At 51.7% G+C, this 26,166-nt stretch overlaps 1 protein-coding gene across 3 annotated transcripts in view; it reads right to left on the reverse strand.

Annotated features, from left to right (window-relative positions):
* Positions 1 to 26,166, reverse strand: part of RBM19 (RNA binding motif protein 19) — a 60,659-nt gene that overhangs the window by 31,236 nt on the left and 3,257 nt on the right. The window contains exons 6-22 of one of the 3 annotated variants that reach the window (XM_066978733.1): positions 24,996 to 25,258; positions 24,412 to 24,492; positions 24,068 to 24,146; positions 23,275 to 23,346; positions 22,378 to 22,578; positions 21,596 to 21,726; positions 21,102 to 21,223; positions 20,240 to 20,336; positions 19,652 to 19,762; positions 19,208 to 19,408; positions 18,633 to 18,750; positions 16,537 to 16,700; positions 15,225 to 15,285; positions 14,324 to 14,403; positions 13,157 to 13,212; positions 11,802 to 11,918; positions 7,491 to 7,704 (exon numbers count right to left, since the gene is read on the reverse strand). In XM_066978733.1, coding sequence (XP_066834834.1) covers positions 7,506 to 7,704; positions 11,802 to 11,918; positions 13,157 to 13,212; positions 14,324 to 14,403; positions 15,225 to 15,285; positions 16,537 to 16,700; positions 18,633 to 18,750; positions 19,208 to 19,408; positions 19,652 to 19,762; positions 20,240 to 20,336; positions 21,102 to 21,223; positions 21,596 to 21,726; positions 22,378 to 22,578; positions 23,275 to 23,346; positions 24,068 to 24,146; positions 24,412 to 24,492; positions 24,996 to 25,258 — 2,153 coding nt within the window. In that variant the 3' untranslated portion in view covers positions 7,491 to 7,505. Of the gene's footprint in view, positions 1 to 7,490; positions 7,705 to 11,801; positions 11,919 to 13,156; positions 13,213 to 14,323; positions 14,404 to 15,224; positions 15,286 to 16,536; positions 16,701 to 18,632; positions 18,751 to 19,207; positions 19,409 to 19,651; positions 19,763 to 20,239; positions 20,337 to 21,101; positions 21,224 to 21,595; positions 21,727 to 22,377; positions 22,579 to 23,274; positions 23,347 to 24,067; positions 24,147 to 24,411; positions 24,493 to 24,995; positions 25,259 to 26,166 lie in introns of those variants that run through there. The other 2 variants (XM_066978732.1, XM_066978731.1) reach the window with 2 other exon arrangements.

Genomic DNA, 26,166 nt, shown 5'->3' on the forward strand with positions numbered 1-26,166 from the left:
GGTGACTTCACGCGGCGTGACACCTTCACAGGTCGCTTGGGAAAGCCTCAGAGGACGGAAGGGAAGGAAGGACAACGACCGCACGCTGCCAGCATCACCTGAGCCGTTACGGGACTCACAGACAATGTTTCTGCCTTCCTTGCTTCCTTAATCACGCCTTGGTGTTACGGAAGTGGAAGAGCACCACTCTTTGAGCAGGGCTGTGCTGTGCTAACTGCAATTTAACGGCGCAAGCCCACGCTCCCCAGCACTGCCCTGAGGACACACGCACCCCGTTAGCCTTGTCTTGGGGTCTCGGGCCAGCTTTTGAGGGCAGAGGCAGGGACGTGCCTCCCTGCGCCTTCCTCGCCCAGCGCCTCACCCTGTGGGTAGGCAAACAGCAGCAGTGGTGAACCTGCCTTGGGGATTTCATAAAGGGACGTGGAGGATGCTGAGCGCCTGCTCTGGCAGCTGGGCTCCACAAAACCTGAAGCCCTCCCCAGTGCTGGGGGTATCAAGTTTGGTCTCCCCCTTCCCCGGCCATCTATTTGCCCCAGTCTCACAGCAACTTAACGCTGAGGGCTTCTTGCTCATAGACCTCTCTTCCTGGGGAAGAGAGAAAAATATTTGAAAAACGTAATCTTAAATGTTTCGCTCAAACAAAATACTCTGGTGGTGTTTCTGACGGAATCCTCTACGCACACAAGCCCCAAGTGGTAAACATCCCTCCCGTATCCCCCGGAGAAGAAGCAAGGTGCAGCTCTCACTGCAAATCGCCAGCAGGCAGCGAGATGGAAAGGGGCTGGCACCTTCCAGCCGAGCGCCGGAGAAAGCCATTTCCCTGACAGATGCCTGATGTCTGCGGGAGGACCGAACACGCGGCCCTACAAACCCCGGGACCTGCAAGGAGCAGCAGGGCAGGCGAGAGAAGGGCTCCCACGTGGCCGCATGAAGTGGAAGCTCCCCGATACGGGGAAGAGGAAAAGAGGAAGCTGAGAAGCGTCCCTGTGCCACGTACCCTGCGTCTGACGACAGCTGGCTGCTACGCACGCTGCTTTAGCCTCACACACGGAGGTTTGGAGAGCTTTCCTGCGGGCACTCGCTGCTTCTGAGGTCGGCAGGAAGGCGAGGAAAACGCTGCACCGCCGGGACCATGGAGGTGGCCGCGCAGAAAGAGCCTGTTTCGGTTCCCGTCAGAAGATGGGACCTCAAAAAGGAATCTGAGCTGGGAAAGCACGAGCTGGATGCTCAGGGGGCGATTAAAAGAATGAAGTTCTTTGGGCTCATCCTCTCTGCGCTGTTTAATAAATATTAGAGAGCTCTGAGAACGCGCAGCACCGGCAGCCTGCAGTCCATCTCCCAGCCAGCTGCTGAGCTTGGTGTTGCCTGTAGGAAGCCAGCACCCCTGAGCCCTCCTCTCAGCTTTCAACCTGGGGGTTCGAAATTTATGCAGGCAGATGGAGAGCCCTGATTCCTCAGGAAAACTGTTTCCTTAGGAAAACAGCTTGTGAGAGCGGGGCTCTGCAGGCTCATGGGATCCTTCCTCCCGCACCTGCAGGTAGCTCCCCTCCCGGGGGAGGCAGAGCTGTTCCCCTTAACGCGCCTCCTGCTCTGCAAACACAGGGACACGCGAGCTGTGCCGCTCCTCGGATGGGGCTGCATCGCCCCGAGTGCTGTAAAAAAAGTGCAGCCACAGGGGACACGGTGAGAGAGAAGTGAGGAGGTGGTCCTTACAGCCTGAACCCTCCAAAAATACAACACAAGAGCACAGCTGGCCAAGAGCTGAGACACCTTCTTAGGGATGGCAACACCACAAATCGCTGGGGGTGGTGCAGAAATCCTGCAGCTAGGGAGGGGGCGGGGGGAGAGCTGCCAGCCACGAGGGGCCTGGGGAGCGTGGAGCCTGCGAGGGAGCTGTCAGAGCCCCAGCCCTACCTCGTGTGACAGCAAGAAGTCCCCGCAGAGGTGACGGCGCCGGCAGATGCAGCGAGCAAACAGCCAAACATGCTGCAGAAATGGGGGGGAAACAAGAGAGGAGGCGATGGATGCGGTCCTTGCGGGGAGAGCCGGGCTGCACTTGCTTGCGTTAAATTAAAAAAAATGGGGGAAAACCAAAAAAGAGGCAAGTGGTTAAAGAGCAACTTCTCAGCAGCACCCCCTCCGCCCGCAGGTAGGGCAGGACGGCAGCTCCCTCCCCTCGCTGCGGCGGCCCTCATTTCATGGGGTTTTTGCACGAGCGGCGGGCTGGAAAATGATCCAGCGGCTGCAGAAGCACCCCCAGGCCCCCGGGTGCGCGGCGGGCGGGTGGCCGGAGCCCGGCCCTGCTGGGGCGGCGAGGAGGGAGCCTGCTGCTGAGCTCCCAAATCGCAGCCGCGGTGCGTGGGGGGAGACGGGCGCTGCCCCCCCCGCCGCCCTCCTGGATGCTGACGAGAGAGACAGCGCAGTCCTGCGTGACAGCGTGAAATTAATATGATTTTGGGGGAAGCTGGCAGTGAGTAATGAGCATCTGAAATACTTCGCCTCCACCCCCCCCCTCGCCCCTGAACTCCTTTAACCCTTCAGCCGCTCGCACGGCGACGCCGGGAGAGCAGGCTCGAAGGAGGGGAAGAGGCAGAGCTGGGGTGGGGAGAGGCAAAGAGGGGCCGAGCAGCCCAGGCAGCTGCTGAATTTGTGGGGTGAGTTTCGGTGCAAATGCTGGAGGTGCTGAGGTCAGCGCTCTTGGAAAGGCGGGACCCGAAACGTCGAAGAGCACGGCTCCACGGGAAGGTGTTTTGGGGCTGGAAGGGACCAAGGCTGGCCTCCGGGCCTCTCCCAGCTGGTCCCAGGAGGCCACCCGTGAGGGGAACAGCCCAACATGTCCCCACCACCTCCGTTAAGAAGCCAGGAGATCACCTTCCCAGGGGCCCAAAAAACCTCGGTCTGAAAAAGCGCTCCGCGCGAGGGTTCCTTCCAAGCACTCCTGCTGCCTCAAAAAGGGTCAGTGCCATAGCACCACGTCCCTGCAAAGCTCCCCAGGAGCTTCCTACACCTCCCGGTACCAGGTTCTCACGTTTAAGATCTCTCCTCTTCCCTGCCAGATGCCTGGAGTGGTCAGCTGGCTCAGCTGCAGCTGGGGGAGGAGGGAAGAAGACAGATGGTCAGCGTGCCGTGCCTTCGCTTGGCTTCTTTGGGGAAAGCAAGATGCAGAGAGAAATGCTCTCGGTGCCACGAGCAGCAGAAGCCAACGCGGTGCAAACGCCAGGGCACAGGAAACCTTTGGGGTCCGCCCGGGCAAGGCAGGAGACCGATCACAGCCACGTCCCAAAGGCTTCAACCCCACTAGATTGGAGGAGGTAGAAATGCTGCAGCGGGCTTGACGTTAAAGAAGAAGATAATGCAAATAGAGATGCAAATAAAGGACACGGTGTCACCCCGAGCAGCAAACTGTGATTCATTAGAGGCTCATTCAGGACCTTCGCGGGAAGCGAGACTGAGAAATACCCACACACAGGCGCCGGCGAGAGGCGGGGAGGTGGGCAGGTCAATGTCAACGTCTGGCTGAGGAATGCGGTGGGGAAGGATTTTAAGACGAAGGAAATCATCGGCTGGATGGCTCCTTGGGTGAAAAACTGAGGCAAGAGTCAGAGTTAGTCCAGGTCATTCCAAAGGGGCAGGTCCCGCGAGCCCCCAGCCTGACCGGCCAAGGGGCAACGCACGAGGAGAACGAGATCAGGCTACAGCCTAAGACAAAAAACCCTAAGACAAAAACCCCACACGTTTTCCCTTCCTTATATACAGGCACACGTGCAGCGCTCAGAGCAATTCAGACAAAAGGAGACTCCTAACACTCACACTGCAGCAGCCAGCAGCCAGCCTTTCCGTCGGAGTTGTTGCTCCTTTCCCATCGAGGAGCAGAAGCGCACGCACGTGTGCCAGCCCCACTCGGCACAGAAAGCTGGCAACGACCCCGACGCAGAATCCCAGAGTCACGTCCGACTGAGACACCTCAGCAGCGGCCCCTTCCCCACCTCTCCTCACCTCCCCAAGCCCTTCCCCGCCGAGGAGCCTGTGTGAAACTCACTGAGCTCCCCCGGGAGGCTCGGCGCCTGGGCGAGAGGCTCCCGTGGAAGGAAGCGGCCTAAAAACTCCTTAATTTGTGTCGGACGGGCGGCCTGAGCAAAAACAGGCAGCCGAGAGCTCCTCGGCAAAGGTTTCAGGTGAGCAAAAAAGGGACCTGTGGGCAGGGGACACGCGGAGTGCAGAAGAGGTGGGGAAAAAAAAATAAATCAAATATTGCAATGAATATTCAAGGCAGGGAAAGAGATGTACTGAAAAAAAAAAATCTTCCTTCTGCTCTTGGGAAGATCCACCTTTTAAAGCAGCCCTGTCAAGATAACACAGAGTTAAACATTTCCTTATCTATGTTAAACACCTTTATGATTCAAACTGGAAAACAGCACCAAAAACCTATTTCGCTCTCCCCCGCCCCATGGCTCGTTTTGCGGAGCCGAATTAAAGCGGCCAGCTCCACGTCTGGGCTCTGCTCGACATCGCTGCGCCTGGGTTCCCAAGGCGTAAGGAAGGGTCTCGAAGAAGGACCCCCATCTCCCCCAAAAGTTTAATTTATGCTTTTCAAGACAGGAAGAGAAATAAACCAGCCCAGCACATCCCTGCCTGGCGGAGAAAACCCTGGGTGCCGTGAGCTGGGTCAGGCTGCAGGGTGGGACAAGGGCACCCACACCCCAGATGTTCCAGGAGCATGGATTATTTGGGGCAGCAGCCACCAGGGCTGGATGCAGACTTTTGGGGCCACCCTTTCTGGAAGAAGAAGAGGAGCTAGTTCCCAGCTAGGAAGAAGGAAGTAATCAACCAAGCTGCGTCCTGACAGCACCAAGGGAAAGGCACCCAGCAAAGACAAAAATTTTGCAAGTGCCTTCGAAGCACACTTGTAGACCTTCAGTGGGTGAGCGGGGCCAAGCTGCAGCAGGAGCACTGGGGTTGAAGGCATCAACCCCAGAGCAGCTTTCTGCAGCCCCAAACGCTCAGCCCTCAGCCCGTGCACAGGCCCCACATCCTAATTACGGAGCTGAAACCCCGCATTAACTCGAAGCGGTGCAGCATCAGAAGCCCCTTCCGTTTACATCTCCCAGGGACGCGGTCCCAAACTGGCTCACCGGTGCTCCTCCGATACGTGCCTCCAGGCCTAGATTTGCAACGTGTTTTTGGAAAGCCACCTTTGAAACGGGAACCAACAGCAGGTGGGTTTTTGATCCCCTGGAGATAAGCCAAAATAGGGCAAAAGCGCTGTTGGCACGTGAATCCACCTGCACGCTGCGGACACCAGGGCGCGCGCACGCACCTACACGGGCTCTCTGACATGAGCTACCACCAGCAACGCTGCCCAGGAGCCGTCTGTGGCCTCAGACGAAGTCAAAAGATGGAGCAGGAGCTCGGTGACTTTGCCTAGGGTGCAGGGTGCTGCTGGCTGGGTTCGACCCAGATCGACCTGATGGCTGCAAAGACCGCGGAGCAGCCGGAGCTCTGCTGAGCACAAATATCCTCTGGCACGGCCCTGCCCTGCTATGGGTACATCCCAGCACTTGTTTTAATGCCTTACTCCCCCTCTTAGTGTCCATTTCTCCGAGGCACCTAAACCCCAATCCACGGAGGTAGTGAAGTGAGTGATCGGTGCTGGCCTGGATAACGAACAAAAAAATTGAGCAAGGCTCCTCGCCCATGGGATGAGCCTCTCTTCCCTGCTTTTGCTCTAGCACGGGGGCTTGTTAATCTGCCCGCACCGAGCAACAAGGGATTTGGCTGGCCCACCAGGCTGTGGAGGAGAGCAGGAGGCTCCTCCCCGGGCAGAAGCATCCTCCCGGGGAAAAGGGCTGCATCTCCTCCGGGGAACATCTCTGTATTTGCTGGTGGGGGAGCTGAAACCGCTGGCTTTACACCAGTAACCACACAGGGGTAGGACAAGAGGCATTTTGCTCATCACCCAAACAGCCAGCCCCCTCTCCTTCTCCAAAATACAAGTCCTTCAGCCAGGTCTAGCTGCAGCCTGACAGTTGGACCGTCTTGATGAAGTGATTCAGAAACGCGGCTTAATCTGCTGGTGGATGTAGCCCAGAGGAACAGGGCACGAACCCAGCAGCGGCTTCCAGCAGCCTTTCTCAAAAAGGGCTCGATGATCTGCTCCACGTCCTGCCTGAGTGTGCCCAGACCAGCGTGCCCAACGCCTGCACAGCTAGCAACTGCCTCCCTCTGCCCCTCAGATCACAATCCCATCATCTTATCCACGCTGACTTAATTTTGTTTCAGCTTTAAAGGGCTAAGGGCATAATAAACGGGAAGTTTTACAGTCCTGTGAATTGCAGTCGTTTGTGCGCACACACCCCCTTACCTCGGCTCAGGGTGCCGGGGGGAGCTTCCAGCTGCAGCAGAGCAGAGAGGGACCCGTGCTGTGCTTTAACCAGCTGTCCCCAGGAGGGCACAGGACACGCTGGGGGCATCGCTCTCAGCATCCAGCGAGGAGCTGAGCAGGTGATTTGGCCTGCCGACGTGGGAGGGTGGCAGAAAGAAGAGGAAAAGTGTTGCACCCGGGGTTCCTGGGGCTCACCGAGCCACCTCCTCCAGACCTCCAGCAGGGGCTCTGCAGCTCCTGGGCTTCACCCCACCACCAGCTCCACCCCCCCCGAGCAGCCCCTGCCTGACCCAGACAGGCTTTTACACCACGATTTGATGCTCGCTGTGCTTTCTGCAGCTTCCCCCACGCTCACAGGCCGGCTCACTGGCGTGGGCACGGCCCGGAAAGAAAAATTTAAGCAGCCAAGAGGAAGCAGCAATGGATTTTGAGATATTTCTAGCACACAGCTGGGGTTTTAAAAGCAAAACCATCACTTGGAGAATGATCTGACAGACTGTTCGGCAAATGTTTGCAGCACTGTGCATCCTAGGGGTGTTTACACTGCATTTTCTAATTAAAACTGTCCGGCACTTGCTTAACAAACTCACATGTTTATGAAGGCTCTGTTTCTTTTTTCCCCCTCTTCTGCCTTTCAGTAGCAAAGATTTCCACAGCTTCAACAGGGCAACGTTAGTCCAGGAAGGAGAAATTGTCTCCAGTCATGTAGACTCCATTACTGGGAGAAAGGTGTGAACAGCAAGCATGTCTGGCAGACGGATTCATTATACCACCGTGTCCTTTATAATGGGAAATGAAAAGCCCATTCTGATAACTACACTTTATTATAATAGGTCAGAAGAAGTGAAAGGCATCATCTTATAAAATTAACTTCATAAAGACTGCCTTTAAAAAAAAAAATATATCTGCCAGTTTATCCACCGCATCTTTCTTCAGAGATTTTTCTTCTTCTAGGGGAGCTGTGACTCCAAAGCCTCGTCCCGCTGCCTGTTCTCACTTTTGCCCTCTATCAGAGGGAATGGAGCTGTTTTCTCCTGATCAGTCCCAGGCACTTGTTTTGCCAGATGCAATAACGCCATGTCTTTGTCAAGACAAAGAAAACAGCCAGCAAAGTAGTTAAAAACTAGGAGAGACCCCAAAGGTCTTCCTTCTCTTCCTCCTTCTTCGTAGGGAAGTCACAACGGAGATAAACTCGCCCCACAGCCCCCCCGTGCTCTGGCATACCTTTCAGTTGCTTCTTCGTGCAACTCAAGTCCACTCTTAACAGCTGGGGATAATTTCTAAGACTCAATAGCTTCTCACAACACATTTGGATTCGTTTCCTACAGGTGAAAGACAAGAGGTGGCCAGGCAGATGATAAAACACCTTCTAGGGGCACTGCTCTGACGCCTGATCTCGCTCTGAGAAGCGCTCACAACGTGAGGGTGGCTGCGACTAATTGGCAGAGGAGGGCTGGAAGCGAAGCTCCTTGCAATTTTAGGAGAATTTATACTGAAAAAAAAAAAGACTACGTACTTTTAGGTATGTTTTGCAAAGAAGGCAAAAGGAAAACACCATCCTCAACGCACACAAGTTGAGATGCAATGCCAAGAACTGCTCCGGTGGTGGTACAAGCATCAGGCACCAAACTCTAGATGGACTCTCTGCAGTATTTGTGTCTCACATTGCATTAGATTGGGTGGAAATCTTTAAGACTTCTTCTAAATCTCACCGTTTCCCTTTTGGCAAAAATAAAAGGTGTCCTTGAAGTGTCATATGGCAGTTGCAAACCGGCCCTGTTTGTAATATTCATGAAAGTTGGTGCAGGAAGGAGGATGGAAGAGGATGCTACGAAACAAACGGTTAATTGGGACTTCAAATGAAGGTTGGATCTAGTGTGAGAGATTTTAAAGGAGCCCAATTTTCAGAAATTGCCAGAGCTCCAATCTGTGAAAATGTGGCCTTTCATGGATCTCCAATTCAGCTTGCCACATCGAGAGTTCCTTTTGAAAAAAGTCGTGCCATAAAAGCCCCCCAATTTGGTAGCAAAAATTAGCAGCCTTCATGGGATATCAATTCCTTTGTCTCTCCTCCCCTAAGCACGGCTCTTTGGAAAGGACGAAGGACCATTTGTCTTTTGTTATTTTTGCAGGTAGTGAAGATAAGAGTAGAATCTAATAAAGAACAAAAATGGCGAAAAAAAACCACACCACCCACAAAAGCTAAATCTTCACACCTAGCCCAAAAGCTGCCCCTATAATTGAAGAGCATTTCTCCCTCTGAAGAAAATAACACCCATCAGGCCTCAAAAAACCTCTCCCGACGGCACGACAGAGGCGAGCACCTCCAGCAGGAGGGGACAGAGGGACACCACATGTCCCAAAGCCATCGGGCTCGGGGTGGGCACACGTCCACCCTGCAACCCTGATTTTGCAGGGGCAGGACTCCAGCCTTCAGGGCTGCTAACCCGAGTGCTCCTGACTTCAGCTCCTTCCTTCATCCCAAGGATTTGAACTCGATAGCCCCGAACTCCAAAATTACACTCGTTCACATCGAGTCTCCTGCACGCCATCCACCTGGGGACAAATCAGGTTGAATTTTGCACGCGCTCGCAGACCTCTCCGCGCTACCAGGGACCCACCTCGCCACTCGACGGCTGTACGAACACGAGCAATGGGGCAGGGCAAGTGTGAGCATCCAAGCCATGGATCCGTACGCTGAGATATTAAAAAGCATAAAGACAACCAGGGAAGGATTTCCTGAACTGCCAACGCCGAGCAGCGCGTGTACGAAGCCTTCCAAATCTGCTGTTCCAAACACCCAACTCCCTTGTTTCGCTGTTTCAGTGTCATTAACACCTACCGCTGCGAGAGTTAAAAACGAAGACAGCTCCTTGACAAAGCTCAAAACACGCAAATATTTGTTTGGGGGTAAAAACACACGTACCGTCTCCTGCCAAAGCAGCTGAGAAAAGGGAAAAAAAAAAAATCAAGCACAGAAGGAAGCAAGCTGAGAGACATCAGCTGCAGGGCTTTTGAGAGCGTGAAACAATAGGGGAGAGGCTCGTCCTGCAAAGCCTCCCACCTCCACGGGCCGGGGGCTGCTGCCCGGCGTGGCGGTGCCCGGCGGGGTCCCTGGCTGTCCCCAGGCTGTCCGTCCCCAGCAGCCTCTCCTGGGCAGGCTAAGAGTGCCCCCTGCAGCCCTGCCGTCCGTGCCGCCTCCGCTGCCAAGCGACCGGTCGCAATTCCAAATAAATAAAGTAAGGAAATACAAATCGGACAGGTTCCTAAATGGAGGGAGAGCTAAAAGCTCCAAGAGCGAAGGCAGCTGATTTAAAAGCACAGAAAGCAATCTAGGAGGATGAAGTGTTGGGTAGCGCTCTGTCATGCCCGGTTTGAGCCTCTCGGAAGGGAAGGAGGGATGGCAGGGGTGCAGGGAGGATTGTGGGTGTCCCCCCCCCCAAGCCATTGATTTTTGTTTTGAGGATAAAACCCGCATCTCCGAATATCCTAGGTAAATGGGACGGATGTTCACGCGTCGCTCCGAGAACGCTGTCAGCAGCGCCCGGAGCCAGAAGCCGCTTGTTCCTTGCAATATTAATCAGAGCGCTCCGCTGCCCCTCCGCTCCCCAGCACTCAGGTGCCAGACAAGGCAGGAAGAAATAAAAAAAAATGTACCAAAAACCCCTCATTCTCTGCCGGGCTCTTCTATTCTCCTGATACACATAAGCCTCCCAGGTCCTTGAACTTCACCCAGAGCCCTAACAGGCACAGATCCCCACGGTTTTGTTTGCTCTGCTGTTAGGAAGGACATTTCCACGACCACGCTGCATTGAGTTTTAGATCAGCAGAGCCCCGTGTGCCACCAGAACTCAGCACGAGAACTTGAAGCCCAAGGGTTTTTGCCCTCTTTCAAAAGGGCTCTCAGGGAAGCCGGGAAGCAACAGCACCCAAGCTGCACCAGCAAGAAAACCCCTCTGCTCTTCCACAGGGCTCCTTACACGGTGCCTTTCCTCAACGTGTATCCGACAGCTGAGTCCACGGTCTGCAACCGGTTAGAACCGAGGACCCCGCTCCAAAACAGTGTTTCAACACACAGTTTTCCTCACCACCTTACACCCTTCCTCCATCCTGCAGGAATCAGGCTGCCAGCAGCACAGAAACCACCGTCCTTACCTGCGGGCAGGCCAGGAGAAGGGCATCCCACGCTAATGAGGCAGCTGGAATTCACTGTACACAGGGAGCTACATTGCTTCCTCTGCTCCAACAAATCCCTGCCCCACGGCTCCTCGCTAGGCAGCTCACAGCGTGCCCTGAGGGGTTTCAAAGGGTTAAAGCGATTCCTCGGCTCAGTCCCTTTGGAAAGGGACGCTGCAGCCCTGACCAGCTGAAGCCACCTGCCTTCTGCTTCAACACTCAGCAGGAAAGCCCCCTCCTAACCCAGGAGTTCACCATTCCCTGTGGACGGATGCCACCACTCTTGCTTCTGTGGATGCAAAAAGGGATGGATGGAGCTGGACACTGATCCCCCCAAATTCCTTTGGGGATGCAGGAGGAAGAACGGAGCTGGGACCACAGCCTGGGGCAACCAGCCACAGGTTCTCATCCTGGTGGGAGCAGAAAAGACACCGTAAGCTGAACTCTACACGGCTGCACCTCCTTCCTGAGGTGTGTTACACAGCGTAACGAGTCGCTGCACAAAAGGCTGAGGGTACAAAGAAAATCGAGACCAGCCAGCGTGCAGAGGAATGCAGGCTGGGATCCTAAAATCCCTCTTCGCTGTTAACGGCAGGTCTCAAGCCTGGCAAGGCACTCCGTGCTGGAGAGGCTCCGACAGGCAGCACAGCCTCACATCCTTACGCAGGGATGCGCCACACCAAGTACACCAGGCACGCATCCAGGTACACAAAGCAAAACACTCGAAGGCAGAGCAAGATTTACGCGCTCCCCGCGTGCTGGGAAGGAGCTACAGCATTATGTGTGCAGGGCAGATGGAGGAGGGAGCCAGCCCGAGCTAAAACCTCTCAGAGCAGCTGTCTGCAGCGGCTCGCGGTGCTCCTCCCCAGCCAGGTGTGCCAAGCAGCAGGAAAGCTGCCGCACACGGATCAGACGAGGGAAAAAAATCCAAGGCGATGTCATTCGGTCAATGGGGGAGTGATGCCCGTGCTCTGGGGACATCTGTGGCACAGCGAAGGGCCACCCAGCTCTGACAGCTCCCAGGGCTGTAGTCACAAAGCTGGCACATGTCATCTCTGTCCCTCAGACAGAATTTCTGTAGCAATATATAACCTGCTAAACCATTTCTACTTCCAGGTTTGCTTACTTCCACAAAAAAAACCCCGAACTCCTAACATTTACACTCCAGCAGCAAGCTCCTGTACTCAAATCTTGCTGGCTCCCGCACGGAGCACACCACACGCCCGACAAAGCGCGTTCCTACCTGAAGAGCTCCCTGATTTCCCTGACGGTGGCCTGGAATGGGATGTTTCGGACTAAGATCTTGGAAGTCTTCTGCTTCTTGACCGTTTGCTTCTTTCGGGAGGATTTCACGGCAGGCCTGTGAAGTCAACAGAGAGGGCAGGTGAGAACCACTGTGCAGCAGCACACACAGGGCATTTGGGCACCTTTAAAGTTAGGAGTCAGGAAAAATTAGCCAGCCAGCTCAGAGTGACATCTTCACTGGTATCTTATTGATGACAATAGAAATTTCACAAGGTATGTCATGTAGGAATGAATGCAAGCGATTTAAATCCTATGTCTGAAAACTGGATTCCAGTTTGCTGAGTGCAACCACAACCAAGATCAGGCAGCAGGCCTGTACTTGTACCTGCCACTAATTTTTCTTTTGAAACCAAATCTTGTCTACTCAATTATCAGAAGGAGATATTATTTGTGCGTATGCAAGCAGTTAGTCTAATGTAAGCTAATTTTCATTCTTTCTGGATTAGAAAACAGTAAACAAAACTTTTTAAGAGATTATCAAACTAATTTATTTTGCCCAGTTTGTGTTGCATTTGAACAAGAGAAAAATTTACCTAAGACAAAAAACAGCAGAATAAAGGAAAGCTTTCTACATTAAAATTCATTTAGTGGTTATCCAGACTGTAAAGTGCAGAATGAATGAGGATGCTTCATTAAAGAACTGAAGTACAAACTGCAGCTCGTGAACTGTTGAATTCTGGTCCCTAGGTACCAAATTTTCAGAGAAATTTTGACATTTAAGAGACACCTCTTCTGGTAGGGTTTCCAAAGTGCCTAAACAACGGTTTTTGAGTGCTGACTGTCACCTTCAAACACCTGGATTAATTTTCAGCTTCATGGGTACGAATCACCAAAATCCCAGTGGACAGGAGTCTCAGACTTCAGCATTAAAGGTATAAATCTCAGTCAGTCATCCTCTTTATTTGACAGCAAGAAACACCTCCACAGAAAGGTCTGTCTGTGAGGCACCATCGCAAAAGCATTTGAGGAGCCTTTTCTTTGAATGTGGAAGTCTCAAGTGCCTGGTTCACGTTTTGGGGTCACTTTTGGGGCCCCACCACTGCATGCTGCTTAGGGGTTTTACTTGGAAATATGTCTTTTACTGAGCAAACACCTTCACATCAGCTGATTTTTTTTCTTTTCAAGTAAGACTGACTAAGGTGACTCCACTTAATCGTAACAAGAGCTGATGTGTGACCAGCGCTACTGCTCACAACCCTCACGATGCAGAGAAGCTGGCTAAGAAATGAGGAACCTACCAAGAACCACTGCAGCTTAAATGTAACCATGCTACAGAGGTAGAGACAGCTTTACCTGATAGCTCTCTCCGAGATTTTCACTTCCAGCTTATGTCCATCTACAATGCAGCCCTAAAAGTCAAAAAAAAAATATATATAAAAAAAAAGTCACAACAGCTTTCACGCTTCCAAGGTAGTGGCACAGCACTTCACGTCTTTACTCTTTCCCATATATTCCTCCCATTCTCCCCATCAAACTTTTTCCCTGTTGAACGCTGTTCAAACAAGGCCAGGTTTCTGATATGAGGCTGAAGACAGCCTGACCGACCGAAGCAGCAGCCCGCGTCCCTGATCTCCCTGCCGATCAGCCTCAGCTCTGCCACTAAGCTGGCAGAGGCGAGTCACTTCACTGCCTCCGACTACTGTTTCCTCTCCCTCTAGACTGCAAACTCTTCAAGGCAGGGAGCGTCTTACTGCTCGTTCTGGAATGAGCCAAGGATGACTCATTTGCTGTCAGTAGCCAATACAGCAAAAAAAAAAAAAAAAAAAGTCTGCAAAATACCCACTTTGCTGCTTTCTCCCTTCCCCCAGGATTCTGCTTTCAAAACAACTGGGAACGCAAATCTAACCCCAAGACTACGTGGGCTGTGGAACGTGAAATCACCACCTGTTGAAGGTGGAACCCATGGACTGCGGTCACGGAGCACGAACAGATTGTACAAACCCAGCAATTTCCTCAAACCTATCTAGAAAGGGATCGTTCCAGCTGTCTGGCCCGCTTCGCCCAGGTAATGCAGACCCAGGACTTGAATGGTGGTGTTCTAGCAGCACAAGGAACAACTTATTCCCTTGGAGCGCAGCCAAGCCCTGTGGCATGTGTCATGGAGAAGGCGTAAGGCTAGAAAACCCTGAAGCCCTGGCAGATTTACAGAAGGTAAAACTCAACTCCACAGCACTAAATACTGAGCAATAGTTATTCTCGTTTTGTGAGGGCCTGGGTCTCTGTCACCTCTGCAAAAGACACCCGGCAGAATACAAACTCACTAAATCTGCACCTTTCCACATTTTCTGCCACCTCCGCATTGGATCAGTGCTAACAAACACCCTTCTGAACAAGCCACTGTCCCTTTTACACCCTGTTCCTCAAGCAGATTTTGAGCCTCTCAGCTCATCCATGCCTTTGCCCATCACCTCTGGAAAGAAACCTGGATAGACAAATCTGGATAGACAAACCTGAGCTTACCTGGAGCTGGCGCAGGGCTTTCTGAGCACTCTCTGGCTTCTTGTACTCCACAAATCCAAAGCCCATGGAAAGCAACGTGCCTAGGAGGAGAGAGAGAGAACTTAAGTTAGTAGAAAACCATGCTATTAAACTGGAGATTTAAAAATTTAAAAACAAACCAGAAGAAAGCGCTGTTGCACACTGACTAGACTAGGGGAACTCGCTGCCACAGCATCACACGCACTCACACCACGAATTGCAGTGCCCTGCACTGGCTCTTCAATGTGATGCAGGGACAATTTGGAGCACAAGAAGTCTCTGAACTGCTGATTGTCAAAACTGGGGAGGCAAAAAGTAATACCCCAGAGAAGGGGCCAGCCTGCCCATGCCCACGCCATGAAGTCAAAGGCCATCCAGGCTGTGCTTGCCTTACGCAAAACCTTTCCTGCGTCCAACCCCGTGGAAAGCAAGCAGGCAATGCAACAGCTCCAACCACTTGTCCCTGCAGCGCGCCGGGACCGACGCAGGCAGGGAGATGGCAAACGAAGCACACACAGCACAGTGCTCAGCCAGGGATCCTCAACGATCCTGGCTGCTGCTGTGGATTAAAGCATGCCCTGCGATGATTCAACCAGTGCATGACGCTGGTTCCTTTCAACTTGCGTCTTGTGTAGTCCTGAAGGAGCTGGCTCCTCTACACACATCCCCACAAAGCCCACAATCGAGCTTAACCTTCTAGACTGAACCCCGGTGTATTTTTGGTGGCTGTTTTCAGCCATTTCAACAGGCGTACTTCTAGAAATGTTAAAGACTTCGCCAGCAAGAACACAAACGCTCATCTAGATGAATGCTAAAGCAACGCCACACCTGAGCCCTCAGCAACCAGCCAAGGGAAGGAATTGAACAGCAACATCTAGAGTACCTGCTCTGTCTTTCTTCTTGGATATCGTGCAGCTCTTCACAGCTCCCACTTTGGAGAACGTCTGCAAGGAATTCAGACACGTGACTCCGTTCTCTTTGTCACAGGCTTACAGCTCAGCTTGAGTGACAACGTGGCCCTCTTCCAGAGCCACGAGCACAAGCTCACGAGCCCACCTCCCCCCGGCACACCTGAGAAGCAGTCAGTGCAGCTGCTTTTTCTATTATAAGATTACTTCTGTGCAAATACACACCGACTTTAAAAAAAAAAAAAAAAAAAAAAATACAGGTGTTCTTGGAAACCCTCCTCAGAACCTCTGAGATCTGGGGTGGCTCTGGAAGACCACTGCAGGTTACAAGATGCTCTCACCCAGGCAGGGACCTTAGGGGTGGGCAACTCCAGTGGCGTCCCAAGAAAACAGCTCCTTCCAGAGCTGAGCAGGACGGGGTGCCCTACAGCAGCACACCGGCTATTTGATTCTCCTGTAAAACTGTAGCCACAAAGCACAAAAAAAGGAAAAACGGACAAGTCCCAGTCTCTCTCTGATATTTATAGTTGTTCCCAGGGCCCACTGGACCACATCTATACTAGTACCACAGTCCCAAGGCAGAGGAGCACAGGTCCAGAATGGACTAACACCCCACCAGCACTCCTGGCCCATGAAACGTGGCACTGCACATGGCTACAGAAATTAGCAGGGATGGGAACTTCCAGCTGTTTCTCCCAGCCTTGCTATTAACATCCCACGGGGCTTCAGAAACGCTACAATCTCTCCCAAGCGCTTTGCTGAGGTAAAGCAGCTCTGCGTTGGTAGAAAACTGAAGATGAAAAGCACACCTCAGTGAAATCACCATTTATTTATTTAGCACACAAAGCAGCGTCACAGCTGCTCAAGCTGATCCCAAGGAGAAGCACAGACAGCGAGGAGTCTTAAAAGACTTCCTGCTGCCTCCACCTGTCCCAAGGTGGAATTAAACCTCATCAAAGCTGTTTCAGAAACATTTGTCTAATTGATGCCGAAAACTCTAAGTGGAGTTTTCCAGCCCCAGTACAATCCCGGGCTCCCTCTTCTTCCCTTCATTAGCCCGTACTGTCTGCAACTGAACTCCTTTGGACACTATCCTTGGCACAACAAGGTGGAAAACAGCTTTCCCCTGGCCCTCTGCAGCCCAGCAGAGCCCTTCCTTTTAGCCCCTGCAGGCAGTAAGGGGTTTGCTCCAGCAAGCAGCCCAGTCTGACCTCCAGCCCACTCCCACCCCACCTGAGCGGCCTGTGCCAAGTAAAACCCAGTCCCCACCCTTTGCTTACGGCTTACCTCGTTCAGGGTGTCTTCTGTGGTGGCGAAGTTGAGGTTTTTGATGAACAAGGTACACCCTGGCACGCTCTCTTCTTCTTCCTCATCCTCCTCTTCATCCTCCTCCTCCTCCTGTGCTGCTGTTTCCTCTGAGCCCTTGACAGCTGTGGCCGTGTCATCATCACCTGGTACAACAAGAACAAACACAACGCTGGAAGGGGTAACAAAGCTGAATTTGGGGCGAGCTTGCCCCCTGCCCCAGCTGTGAGCCAGCGTTCCAGCAGGAACAGACCAGTCCTCCCTTGGCTCTTTGTGGGTGAACAGGGATTGAGGCAAGCTCAGCACACGGTACGTGAACACGTCAGCTGTGGAAACTAAGATACTGCCTGTCCTCTGAACGCAGAAACTCCACAAACCTGCGTCCCCAGCACCCAAACGCCCTCACATCCACCCTCACCAGACACTGCTGAACTAGGCAAGGGGCCTCAGCCTTGCTTGAACACGCTTCTGCGCGGCTCTACAACCTCGCCTCTTGCTAACGCTTATCTGCAGGATGCAAAACCCTCACTTCCCCATCAGCACACGAAGGCACTTCCTAGACAACAGGGTATACACACAAGCTGTCATCCATTGGCTCTCCAACTCCTTTCCTTGCTAAACAACTTGCATTTTCACACTAGCTTCATCCCCTACAGCGTAGCTGATGCTGTGCTCAGGGGGACCACGCTAAGCACCTCCCTTTGGCATTACCACCACCCCCTCGATGATTTTCTTAGGCTTATTTCCCTCGCTTTGCATGAGATAAACCTGCATGGGGTCAGGGGTGCTCAGAGACCCCCCGGCTCTATTTCAAGAGCTGCCTTTCCCCACAGGGCTCCATCTGGTTGCCCTCCCTGCCTCTGACACCACACAGCCCAAACCTTTTCGGTCGGGTGGCCAAACTCTCCTCATCCCAGCCCGCGAGGAATCTGCCAACAAGGTATGGAAAAAACTCATCGCCTCCGAAGGCAACTCGTCGGAGGAACGGGGAGGGAAGAGATTTAGTGAGACGGGGTGGGATGAAAAGGTGCCTCCATCTGTGGCTGGCACAATGAGAGGCCGCCACGCGCCGCCGCCTGAAGCCCTTTTGTGAGCGAGGCGAGGAGTTTACCGCGCATCCCCTCCCTTCCCTCTCCCAGACGCAGAGCGCCAGAGGCTGGCAGCAAAGACCATTATCAGCCCCAAGCAGCCTTCCAGGAGCTCCTGCGCTTAAAGCCCTTTATCTCGAGGTGAGGGTCTCGGTCACAGGGAGATAAAGCGCCCCCCCCAGCTCCCCTGGGCTCCGGCTGTCCCCTGTGACCCACACGCAGAACAGCAGCCCAGGAAGAGGCTTTTCATCAGCTTTTCTCCCCCCTCCCCAAACCTCAGAGTCCTGAAATAGCTTCCAGCAAAACAAACCTACATAAAGCCATGCTTCTCCAGCCCCCCTCCCCTTTTTTTTTTTTTTTTAAGGTTTAAAGGATCTTGAAAGGTTTTAAACATACAGGCAAGATTTAATTGTTATAGCCCCAGGGATGGGGAGAAAGAGTCTGCTGGTGGAGGGAAGGTTGTGCCCTTGAGGCAGTGGAAAATCACCCAGACAAAGCATACAGCAGGGCTTGACACAGGAGCACAGAGAAACGAGCACAGGGACCCTCGATCTGAGGCTGGCATGTCGGCTGCTCCATCCACCGCTGCCTGCTGTGGCAAGCTGGCTGCCCACAGACAGGGAGCGTGGCCTTGCACAGCACGCAGCCACCTCAAAGCCATGCTCAGGGGGGCAGGTCGGGCTCAAAGGAAACAGCTACAGCTCTCCTGATGGCTGCTGCCCAGCCCGGCCCAAAAATCTCCTCCCATCAGCCCAGGCCAACTGGACTGTGTGCGAGCAGCACCACGCTGCCCCCGACTCATCCAGGAGGTGGGGAGTGCAGAGACAGGATAGAGCCCAGTGCTTGTGTGGGACACACTGCAGCTCTGTTCTTAGGGGACCCTGAAAACCACACAGAGGACATCAAGAGAATGGTTCCCTACCAGAAAGTTCAGCATTGCTGCTTTTGTCAGAATGCAGCAGGGGAGTGACCCGAAGTTAAAGCTCTTACCAGGTGCCAGGCTTGCTTCTCCCTCCTTTTCTGGAGCCTCTGTGGGTTTTTTCTGAGGGGCTGGGCTGGAGAAGACACCCATCGGAGCCCACTCCAGATACAGTGGCGTGGAGTGAAACTGAAGAGAACACAGGAGAAACATCAAGAAGGTAAGACATGAAAAAAAGCTCTGCTCTGAGTTTTTCCACTGACACACTGTTACGGAAACAGCAGTAGGAAAGCTAAGCAACATTTTTGCCTGGCTCAACTATCTTCCACTGAAGGAGAAGATGTATCCAACCTCACACAGGGGCAGCCTGCCAAACGGCACCCAGAGGTCAAGGAGCAAGGCCACAGCTGGGCAAACAAGCTCCAAGGGGAGCTCTGGGCGTCAGTACCACACTCCCCCAATGCAAGAAGTATCAGAAACTCTCTCCCATACCACAGAGGAATTATTACAGAATAGCAGAGACTCTGAGAAATCTCATCCTCCAAAACCCCCCATCTTACATTTTAAGAAGCACAGCTTTTTGTAGCTTCACAATTAGCCAGGACCCACGCTCTCCAGGCAGCTGCCTGCCCCTGGCCACGCTCACCTTGGAGTAAGCCAGCCTGGTGAACGCTTGCTTGGCCTCAGTTGGCTCCAGGAACTCCACGATGGCTGTGATGCCTCCTGCCGGGAGCAGCACCCGGCCCAGGCTGCCGTGCTTGCCAAAAAGGACCTCCAGCTCTGACACGCTCGTGCTGGCGGGGAGGTTCTTGACCAGGATCACAGTTTTACTCCGCTTGCCAGAGGCCTGCCACGTTTGGTGGGGGGAAAAGAGAAAGGGGAGACGGGATTTTAGAAAGCCATGCAGCATGTATTTCAACCATCCCAAGCACAGCTGCATTTTGCAAGTGTTCAGAAGGTTTCCTAACTCTTAAAAGAGTTCAATCCTGCAAGATGATGAGGATTAATTAATTTCAGAGAGAGCTGAGGATGTCAGGACTAGGCAACCATAGAAGAGGCAGGTCCTATTTGCTCCAGCTGGGCATCTCACCTGACTGAAGGAATCCAGGCTGACTCCGTTTTCGATTAGGAACCGGCGAATTTCCTGGACCAGCTCGGTTTCTCCCAGAGCGACCCTCACTGCCACGCTGTCTTTGCTCTCCTGCAGGCAAGAACATCGGTTAGCAGTGTGACAGAGGTCAAAGCAGGGAAGTAAACGGCCTGATCCAGGAAGGTGCTGAGCAACTGTTGCTCCTGCTGCTCTTAAAAGCATCAGGAATTTGGCAGAGAGCTTGGAGGCAAAATGCTCCAGCTCCTCTGAATCTGCTGGGAGTTGCTGAGTGGAAAGGTGTAAATTCCCATCAACTTCCAGTCATGTACAAACTCAAAATTCAGCCACAGAAAAGCAGATAGAGGGGAGAATGGGGAGAAGAAATGGGAGAAGAAACGTCATTTTGTCTTCCAGTGACAAAGGGTTTGTCCTCCACAGAGAGGCTACAGGATCACTGATCTTTCAGCCTGTATGGTGCTCATGATTGAGCAGCAGCTTTTGCTGCACAAGACCATCAGGCAGGTCCTGGCCCAGAGAAAACAGGTAGGAAAGTGATCTCCCCTCCTCACTGATCAATAACCAACTCACGTGATCCAGCACTTGGCTTTTGGAAGCGTTGTACTTCTGAGCAATGGCATCAGCCACAGCATTTGTCCCCACAAACAAGGTGTTCCAGTTGTGAGAGCTGCAGAGAGAAAAAAGAGCGAGGTTCAAAGCCTTGCAGTCTTCTTCCACTGGCATCTCTCTACTCGATGGTCCTGGGAAAAAACAGCTTTGCATGCCACCATTAGCAGCCAGGACAATAAGTTAGAGGGAAAGAAGGGTAGAAGACCCTTAGAGAAGGAACAGAATGAGGGAAACATGACTGGAGAGCAAACCAAGGCAGCAGTGCTGGCATCTTAGCTCTTCTTCTTCCCTAGCAGGTCATTAGGCACAGCCACACAGTTACAGCTGGAAGTTCAGATGTTGGCTCAGAGGAACACATTTTTTCATCTGGTTTCTTAAAAACAAAGCCTGTGCAAGCAAGGCTGCACTCCTTCCCCATAAAGTCTGAAGACATCATAAACTTTCAAACCAATATGTTGCAGAGGAAGATAACCCAAAATTCCTGCAAATTTTAGAAATACACGTGGCCAAGTGGAAGACAAAGACCCAACCGATCTGAAACCACGACCCCCGAAGAGTTACAGCACCAGACCAACGTCTGTTAGGCACCAGAGAAACTCCTAAGCAGAGCCACCGAACCCCATGTTTCTCTCAATTTGTGCTACTCACTGAACTACTAGAGCTACTTGGAGTGAGGAGTCAAGTAGATAAAAGAATCAGAAAGGTGCACAATAAATGCTTTATTGGCTCTGGTAACCTCTACATCCCCTGCAAAGATGCATTCTGGCCGTTTGGGAATTTGGCAGGCTGTATCATCATACCGTGCTAAAAGACACCTTTGTACCTGGCACTGTTGGCTTTTTCCTTGGCCTCTTTCTGCTTTTTGTAGGAAGAAGATTCGTCTGCATCCGCATCTTCAATTTGTTCCTTTTTGATTGTGGAGGGTAAAAGGTGCATCATTCTACCCTAGAAGGAAGGAAGAAGTGGTCAAGAAGCTCTGAAATAACTCAAAAGAAACTCATGAACTAAGTAAGCAAAGGGAAGAAACTTTCAGGCACCTTTCCTAGTCAAGTGAACTAAAAGAGGGAACCTTCCTCCCCAGAGAAGGCATTACTGCAATTAAGAGTAGCCAGGCAGTACATGACAGACTCGGACCTCCTTTCTCTAGCTCAGGTACCCCTGAAGCTGTTCACACCAGGCTGCCCTACCAGAAGGGACTGTTTTTCTCAGCGCAAGGCAGAATTGCCTCTGCCCCTGATCGCCCAGAGGAACCCCGCTCGGCAAAGCACAGGAGCAACAAACACCCTCCCAGCAGAGGAAACCCATCGGTGGCTGTACCTGGAACACCTGCCCGTCCATTTCTGCATAGGCCTTCACCGCGTGCTCGGGCATCATGTAGGTGATGAAAGCAAATCCTTTGGGCTTCTTGGTCAGCCTGTCTATAGGGAAATGGATGTCCGAGAGGGGCCCTGCAAGAGGAAAGGCCTTTCCGTGAGAGATGTCCCGGCACAGCCATCACAGCTCACAACAGCACTCTGAACTGGCACCTCCTGGCCACACAAATGCAGCTGCTTAGAACTTGCCTTCTTTATCTTAAGTCAGGAAAAAGGATTTCCACAACCTAACCCTCCATCTCCCCCAGGACACTCTCATGCCAAGAGAAACTTAGATTTGCCTAACTTTGAGCAAAAAGGTAAGCTCGAAGCTCCCACCTCACACGCCAAACACAATTTGGAATTTGGGGTACTCAGAAATTCACCCCTTACCTACAAAACCTAGAAGTGTCCTGCGTGATCAGGGTTTCATGCAGCAAGTAATTTCAGCTACCCTCTCCTCCTTCCCATCCCATCCCATCCCATCCCATCCCATCCCATCCCATCCCACCAGGACTCTGAGACTGACTGGCAAGAGCTTTTACTGCTCCGTTTGAGATGTGATGAGGAATGAGGGCGCACACACAGCATGCTTTGAGCTAAGCACAACAGCACCAGGATCGGTTTCAAGGCCAAGCAACCACACCCTATCACACCGGACAATAAAGATGAGGTGTAGGACACGGAGCTTCATACATCCGCTCCCACCAAGCAAGCCTCTGTCCCAGTCCCACAGCAAGTACGTACCATACTTGGAGAAGATCTTCTCTAAGTCCTCCTCAGTGCTGGTAAAAGGCAGATTCCTGACAAAGAGCCTTCCCGATTCAGACAAGTCCTCTTCTTCCTCATCGTCCCTCTTCCTTCGTTGCCACGGCTTGTCATCAGTTTTTGCTGGAACAGTTTCTTTTGTGGTATTCCCACATCGGAATACCTCGACGTATCGCCCACCTAGTCGACAAACACAAGCACGTTAGATGATTCGCAAGGCCACGGGCAACCTGTACCAATGAGTTCAGAGCCTGGGCTTACAGCAGACACAGGCAATTACAACTCGAAAAAAATCTCTGAGTATAACTCTGCCTGATTAAACAAAAGGATGAGGGCTGCAAGAGATTAGTCTTCATGAAAAGCAGAATAATGCTTGCTAGCCAGCTGCACAGCCTCCTTCCCCTTCAGAGCTCCAACACTTCTGCCTCTGCCAGCCTCGTCTACAGGCTTCTAAGCAGGTGTTCCCTTCCTACATGGGTTTTTTTACAAGTATAAGTTGAGCAGTTCCACTACAGACCAGGCCAGGAGCAGGTTTCAAACACAGATTTACAGAGTCATTTCTACAAACCCCCTGCAGTATCCCACCTAGATTTAAACGATACCATTTTTATGCCAAGAGCAAGATACACTTCAGGCACGTGGCAAGAAACAGGAGCCAAAGAGCACACGGCTCAGTCCGTTGCCAAGTCTAAGCTGCTCCTGATGGCACTGACATAGCACCTGGTTATCCCACGTCAGCAGCGCAGAGCAAACCACCCCCACCATCTGCCTGGGAAAAACTGAAGCAATGGGAGATTCTTCCGCAGGGAACACTTCAGCAGCTGAGCACCCTGCCATCGACAGCAGCCGGAAAGAGAAGGAACAAACAGCCCTTACCTAGGCATTCTTTTTTCCGTTTCAAGGCCCTTTGCACTTCTGCTTCGCTCTTCAAGTCAACAAAGACATAACCTTGGAGGAAGGAAAGGTTCAGCTGAGCATCATGTGGGGTGCAGAGTCACTAATTGGCTAATTAAGGGTGAATCAGGCTTTTTAAATATAGATTCCTATAGATAAAGCATTCAGGTCCCATTAAAGTTTCAATCCAGCCTGAAAACAGCCCCATCAGACTGGAAGGCTGCCTTTTAATAGCTCATTCTCTACGTACAAACCAAACAAGCCCAATTTAACAGCTCAAGTAGGCTTTCACAGGTGTCTCCAAGCCGTCAAGAGCAAAGAAAAGGTGCGTCTGCTCTTAGGCTATGAAAGAAAAACAGCATGCAAAGTTCCCTGCCAGCTCTGAGGACCTGCTATTTCTGCTGGGTACCTCCAGTAACTGCAGCCCCTAAGAAGCCCACCTTGGTTACAGACGGACTGGCAGCAGCAGCCCTTCCCAGAGGAAGGGACCTTTCCTTGGCACGGTTTGGGATGTTTAGGAAAGCTCCAGGGGCAGATGAAAGAAAAGGCTCCTGCTGCTGTACGCTGCAGTACCCTAAGGGAGCACAGCCAATATTACTCTGCCCACGGCATCCTATGGATGGCAACTAGGGCAGGTGAGCTGCAAAGTCACAGAAAGGTCTGTAAGAATCAGGGCACGAGCCAGCAATTTAGAACTACAGATGGAAAGAGCAGTGGTGTGATTCAGAGGTCCTCCAAGTCACAGACCCAACTCCCTTCAACATTTACACATTACCTGTGTTTTTCCCCTGGGCATTTTTTCCTATCCGGATTGCCACTGGCTTCAGAGGCAAGAAGAATTCTCGAATCTTTTGCTGCAGGAAGAATTAGAATTGCTTAAATGAGTTCTCAGATACAGGAAGTAGGTTTCAGACTTTTTTTTTTTATAAGCACTACAGAAACATCACATGCAACATAGAGCATTTCTGCACAAAGCCAGGTAAAAAGCTTCTCTGGCTGCCCATACAACCCTCAGCACAGCTCCACTGAGTGAAGAAAGGGGCCTCTGCAAAGATTTGGTTGAGTTACAAACTGGGAACAGCCTTGAACAATCACTCCCAGCTTGGGAACGAAGCTCACCTCAGTGATGTTCAAAGGGGCACCATGCAGTTTCACTGTGTATGGCGTGCTTGCTTCTCCCGAGCTGACCTGGTTCTTCTGTTGCACAGAAGGACAGAAAAAACAAAGCAGCTGAATGAAAAACAGTTAAAGTCACAGCACAACAAGATGATTTTGCCCAGCAAGCAGGAGGTCTGAGATAAAAAACAAGAGATTCTCTCAATTGCATCAGCCTGGGCAGGAGCTGCTGGATGAGGGTGCAAAGTTGGACTGGGATGTTCAAATAACTGCTAAAAAGCAACCTCTGCAAAAGAGCATTCTCTGCAGACACAGAGATAGGCACGGGAAAGAGAGAAGAGCCTCTGAAAAGTGCTCTAACAGCACTTCTTAAAAAGCCCTAGTTTCCAAAAAGGGAAATTTAATCAGCACTGAAAAGATATCTGACAAACTTGTTTTAATGTCTCCCACCAAGTGCACCAACAAAGCTGGTACCTGGGGGTCTTGCAGATTTCAAGCTTTCCATCTCATCCTTGGAGCAACCAATGAGAATGTACTATCCCATGAAGTTCCTGCTTTAAGACAGACAAAATATAATTCAACAATACCTGCAGCGTGGATCCTTTTTTCTGCTTCTCTGCTGGTGACTCGTGCTGTGGTTTCTGGGCTTTTGCCTTACCCCTTTTTTCTGTGTGGGTGCTGACAGTTTCTATAGTGTCTGAGTCCTCCTCACTCTCACCTTCCATCTCTTCACTGTCTGTTTCCTCTTCTGTGCTAGAGGAGGATGAATCCTCCACTACTTTAGATTTCAGGTAATCCATATCTGAGAGGTCTTCCCTGGCAGCTGCCTTCTTCTCCTGGCCTTTCTTTGCTGTCAGAAAGAAGACCAAAGAAGTTTTGCGTACAGGTACTGCTGCTTTCTTCACAGACAGGTAAAATCTGAGAACAGACACAATCACTAGAACCAACTTACTCTCCTCTACCCTTTCTGCATGAAGGAAAGACTTGAAAATAGCAGGGCAATTTTAAACCAGCGCTTTCACGCTGACATGTCTGGACTGCTGTTTCTTTTTTCTTTTTTAAAAGCAACAGTTCATATATAAAACAAATTAGAAAGGAGCTTGAGGCATTTCATTAATTATTTTGTCTCCATTTTAACTAAATACTTCAAATGGACTCCAGAGAATTGTTCTGGAGTCCAGAGAATTGTTCAGTTTAGTTCTGCATGGTAAAAGACAAAGGAAGCCATTTCTCCAAAACACCATCCGTCCATCCCCAGAGATCGACTGACCACACCTACACATTAGTTACCCGAACAGAGGCAAAGAGCAGCAGGCAAGATGCCATTTACTTCAAAAGGACGTAAGGCAATACCACACAGGGAGCAAGGATGGCTCCCAAACCACATTCATCGCTGGTGCAAGAACACACGAGACTAAAAATACCAGATTACAGCCCAGATTTCTCAGTCTAAGTCAGCCCAGTACTCCACTAGATAGTCTTCCTTCTAGGATCGAACACACCGAACTCTGGCCATTCCCATCAACTCTGACAGAGCCTGAGGACACACCAACATTTTCAGAAACATGCAAAGGCAGACCATGTCCACAGATATCAGTTAAGGGCTACTAAATAAAAAGAAACCACATCCAGCTTTGGAAATGCTGGCAATGAAAGGGGCCATAGGCTAGGCCAGCACTAAGGGAGAGAGACGTTTCCCCTATTACTCTTCCTAGACTTTCAGGAGAAAGCACAAATGCTATCCAGTTCGTACCAGAA

This window comes from Anser cygnoides, chromosome 17, assembly GCF_040182565.1.
Source record: "Anser cygnoides isolate HZ-2024a breed goose chromosome 17, Taihu_goose_T2T_genome, whole genome shotgun sequence".
Taxonomy (NCBI): domain Eukaryota; kingdom Metazoa; phylum Chordata; class Aves; order Anseriformes; family Anatidae; genus Anser; species Anser cygnoides.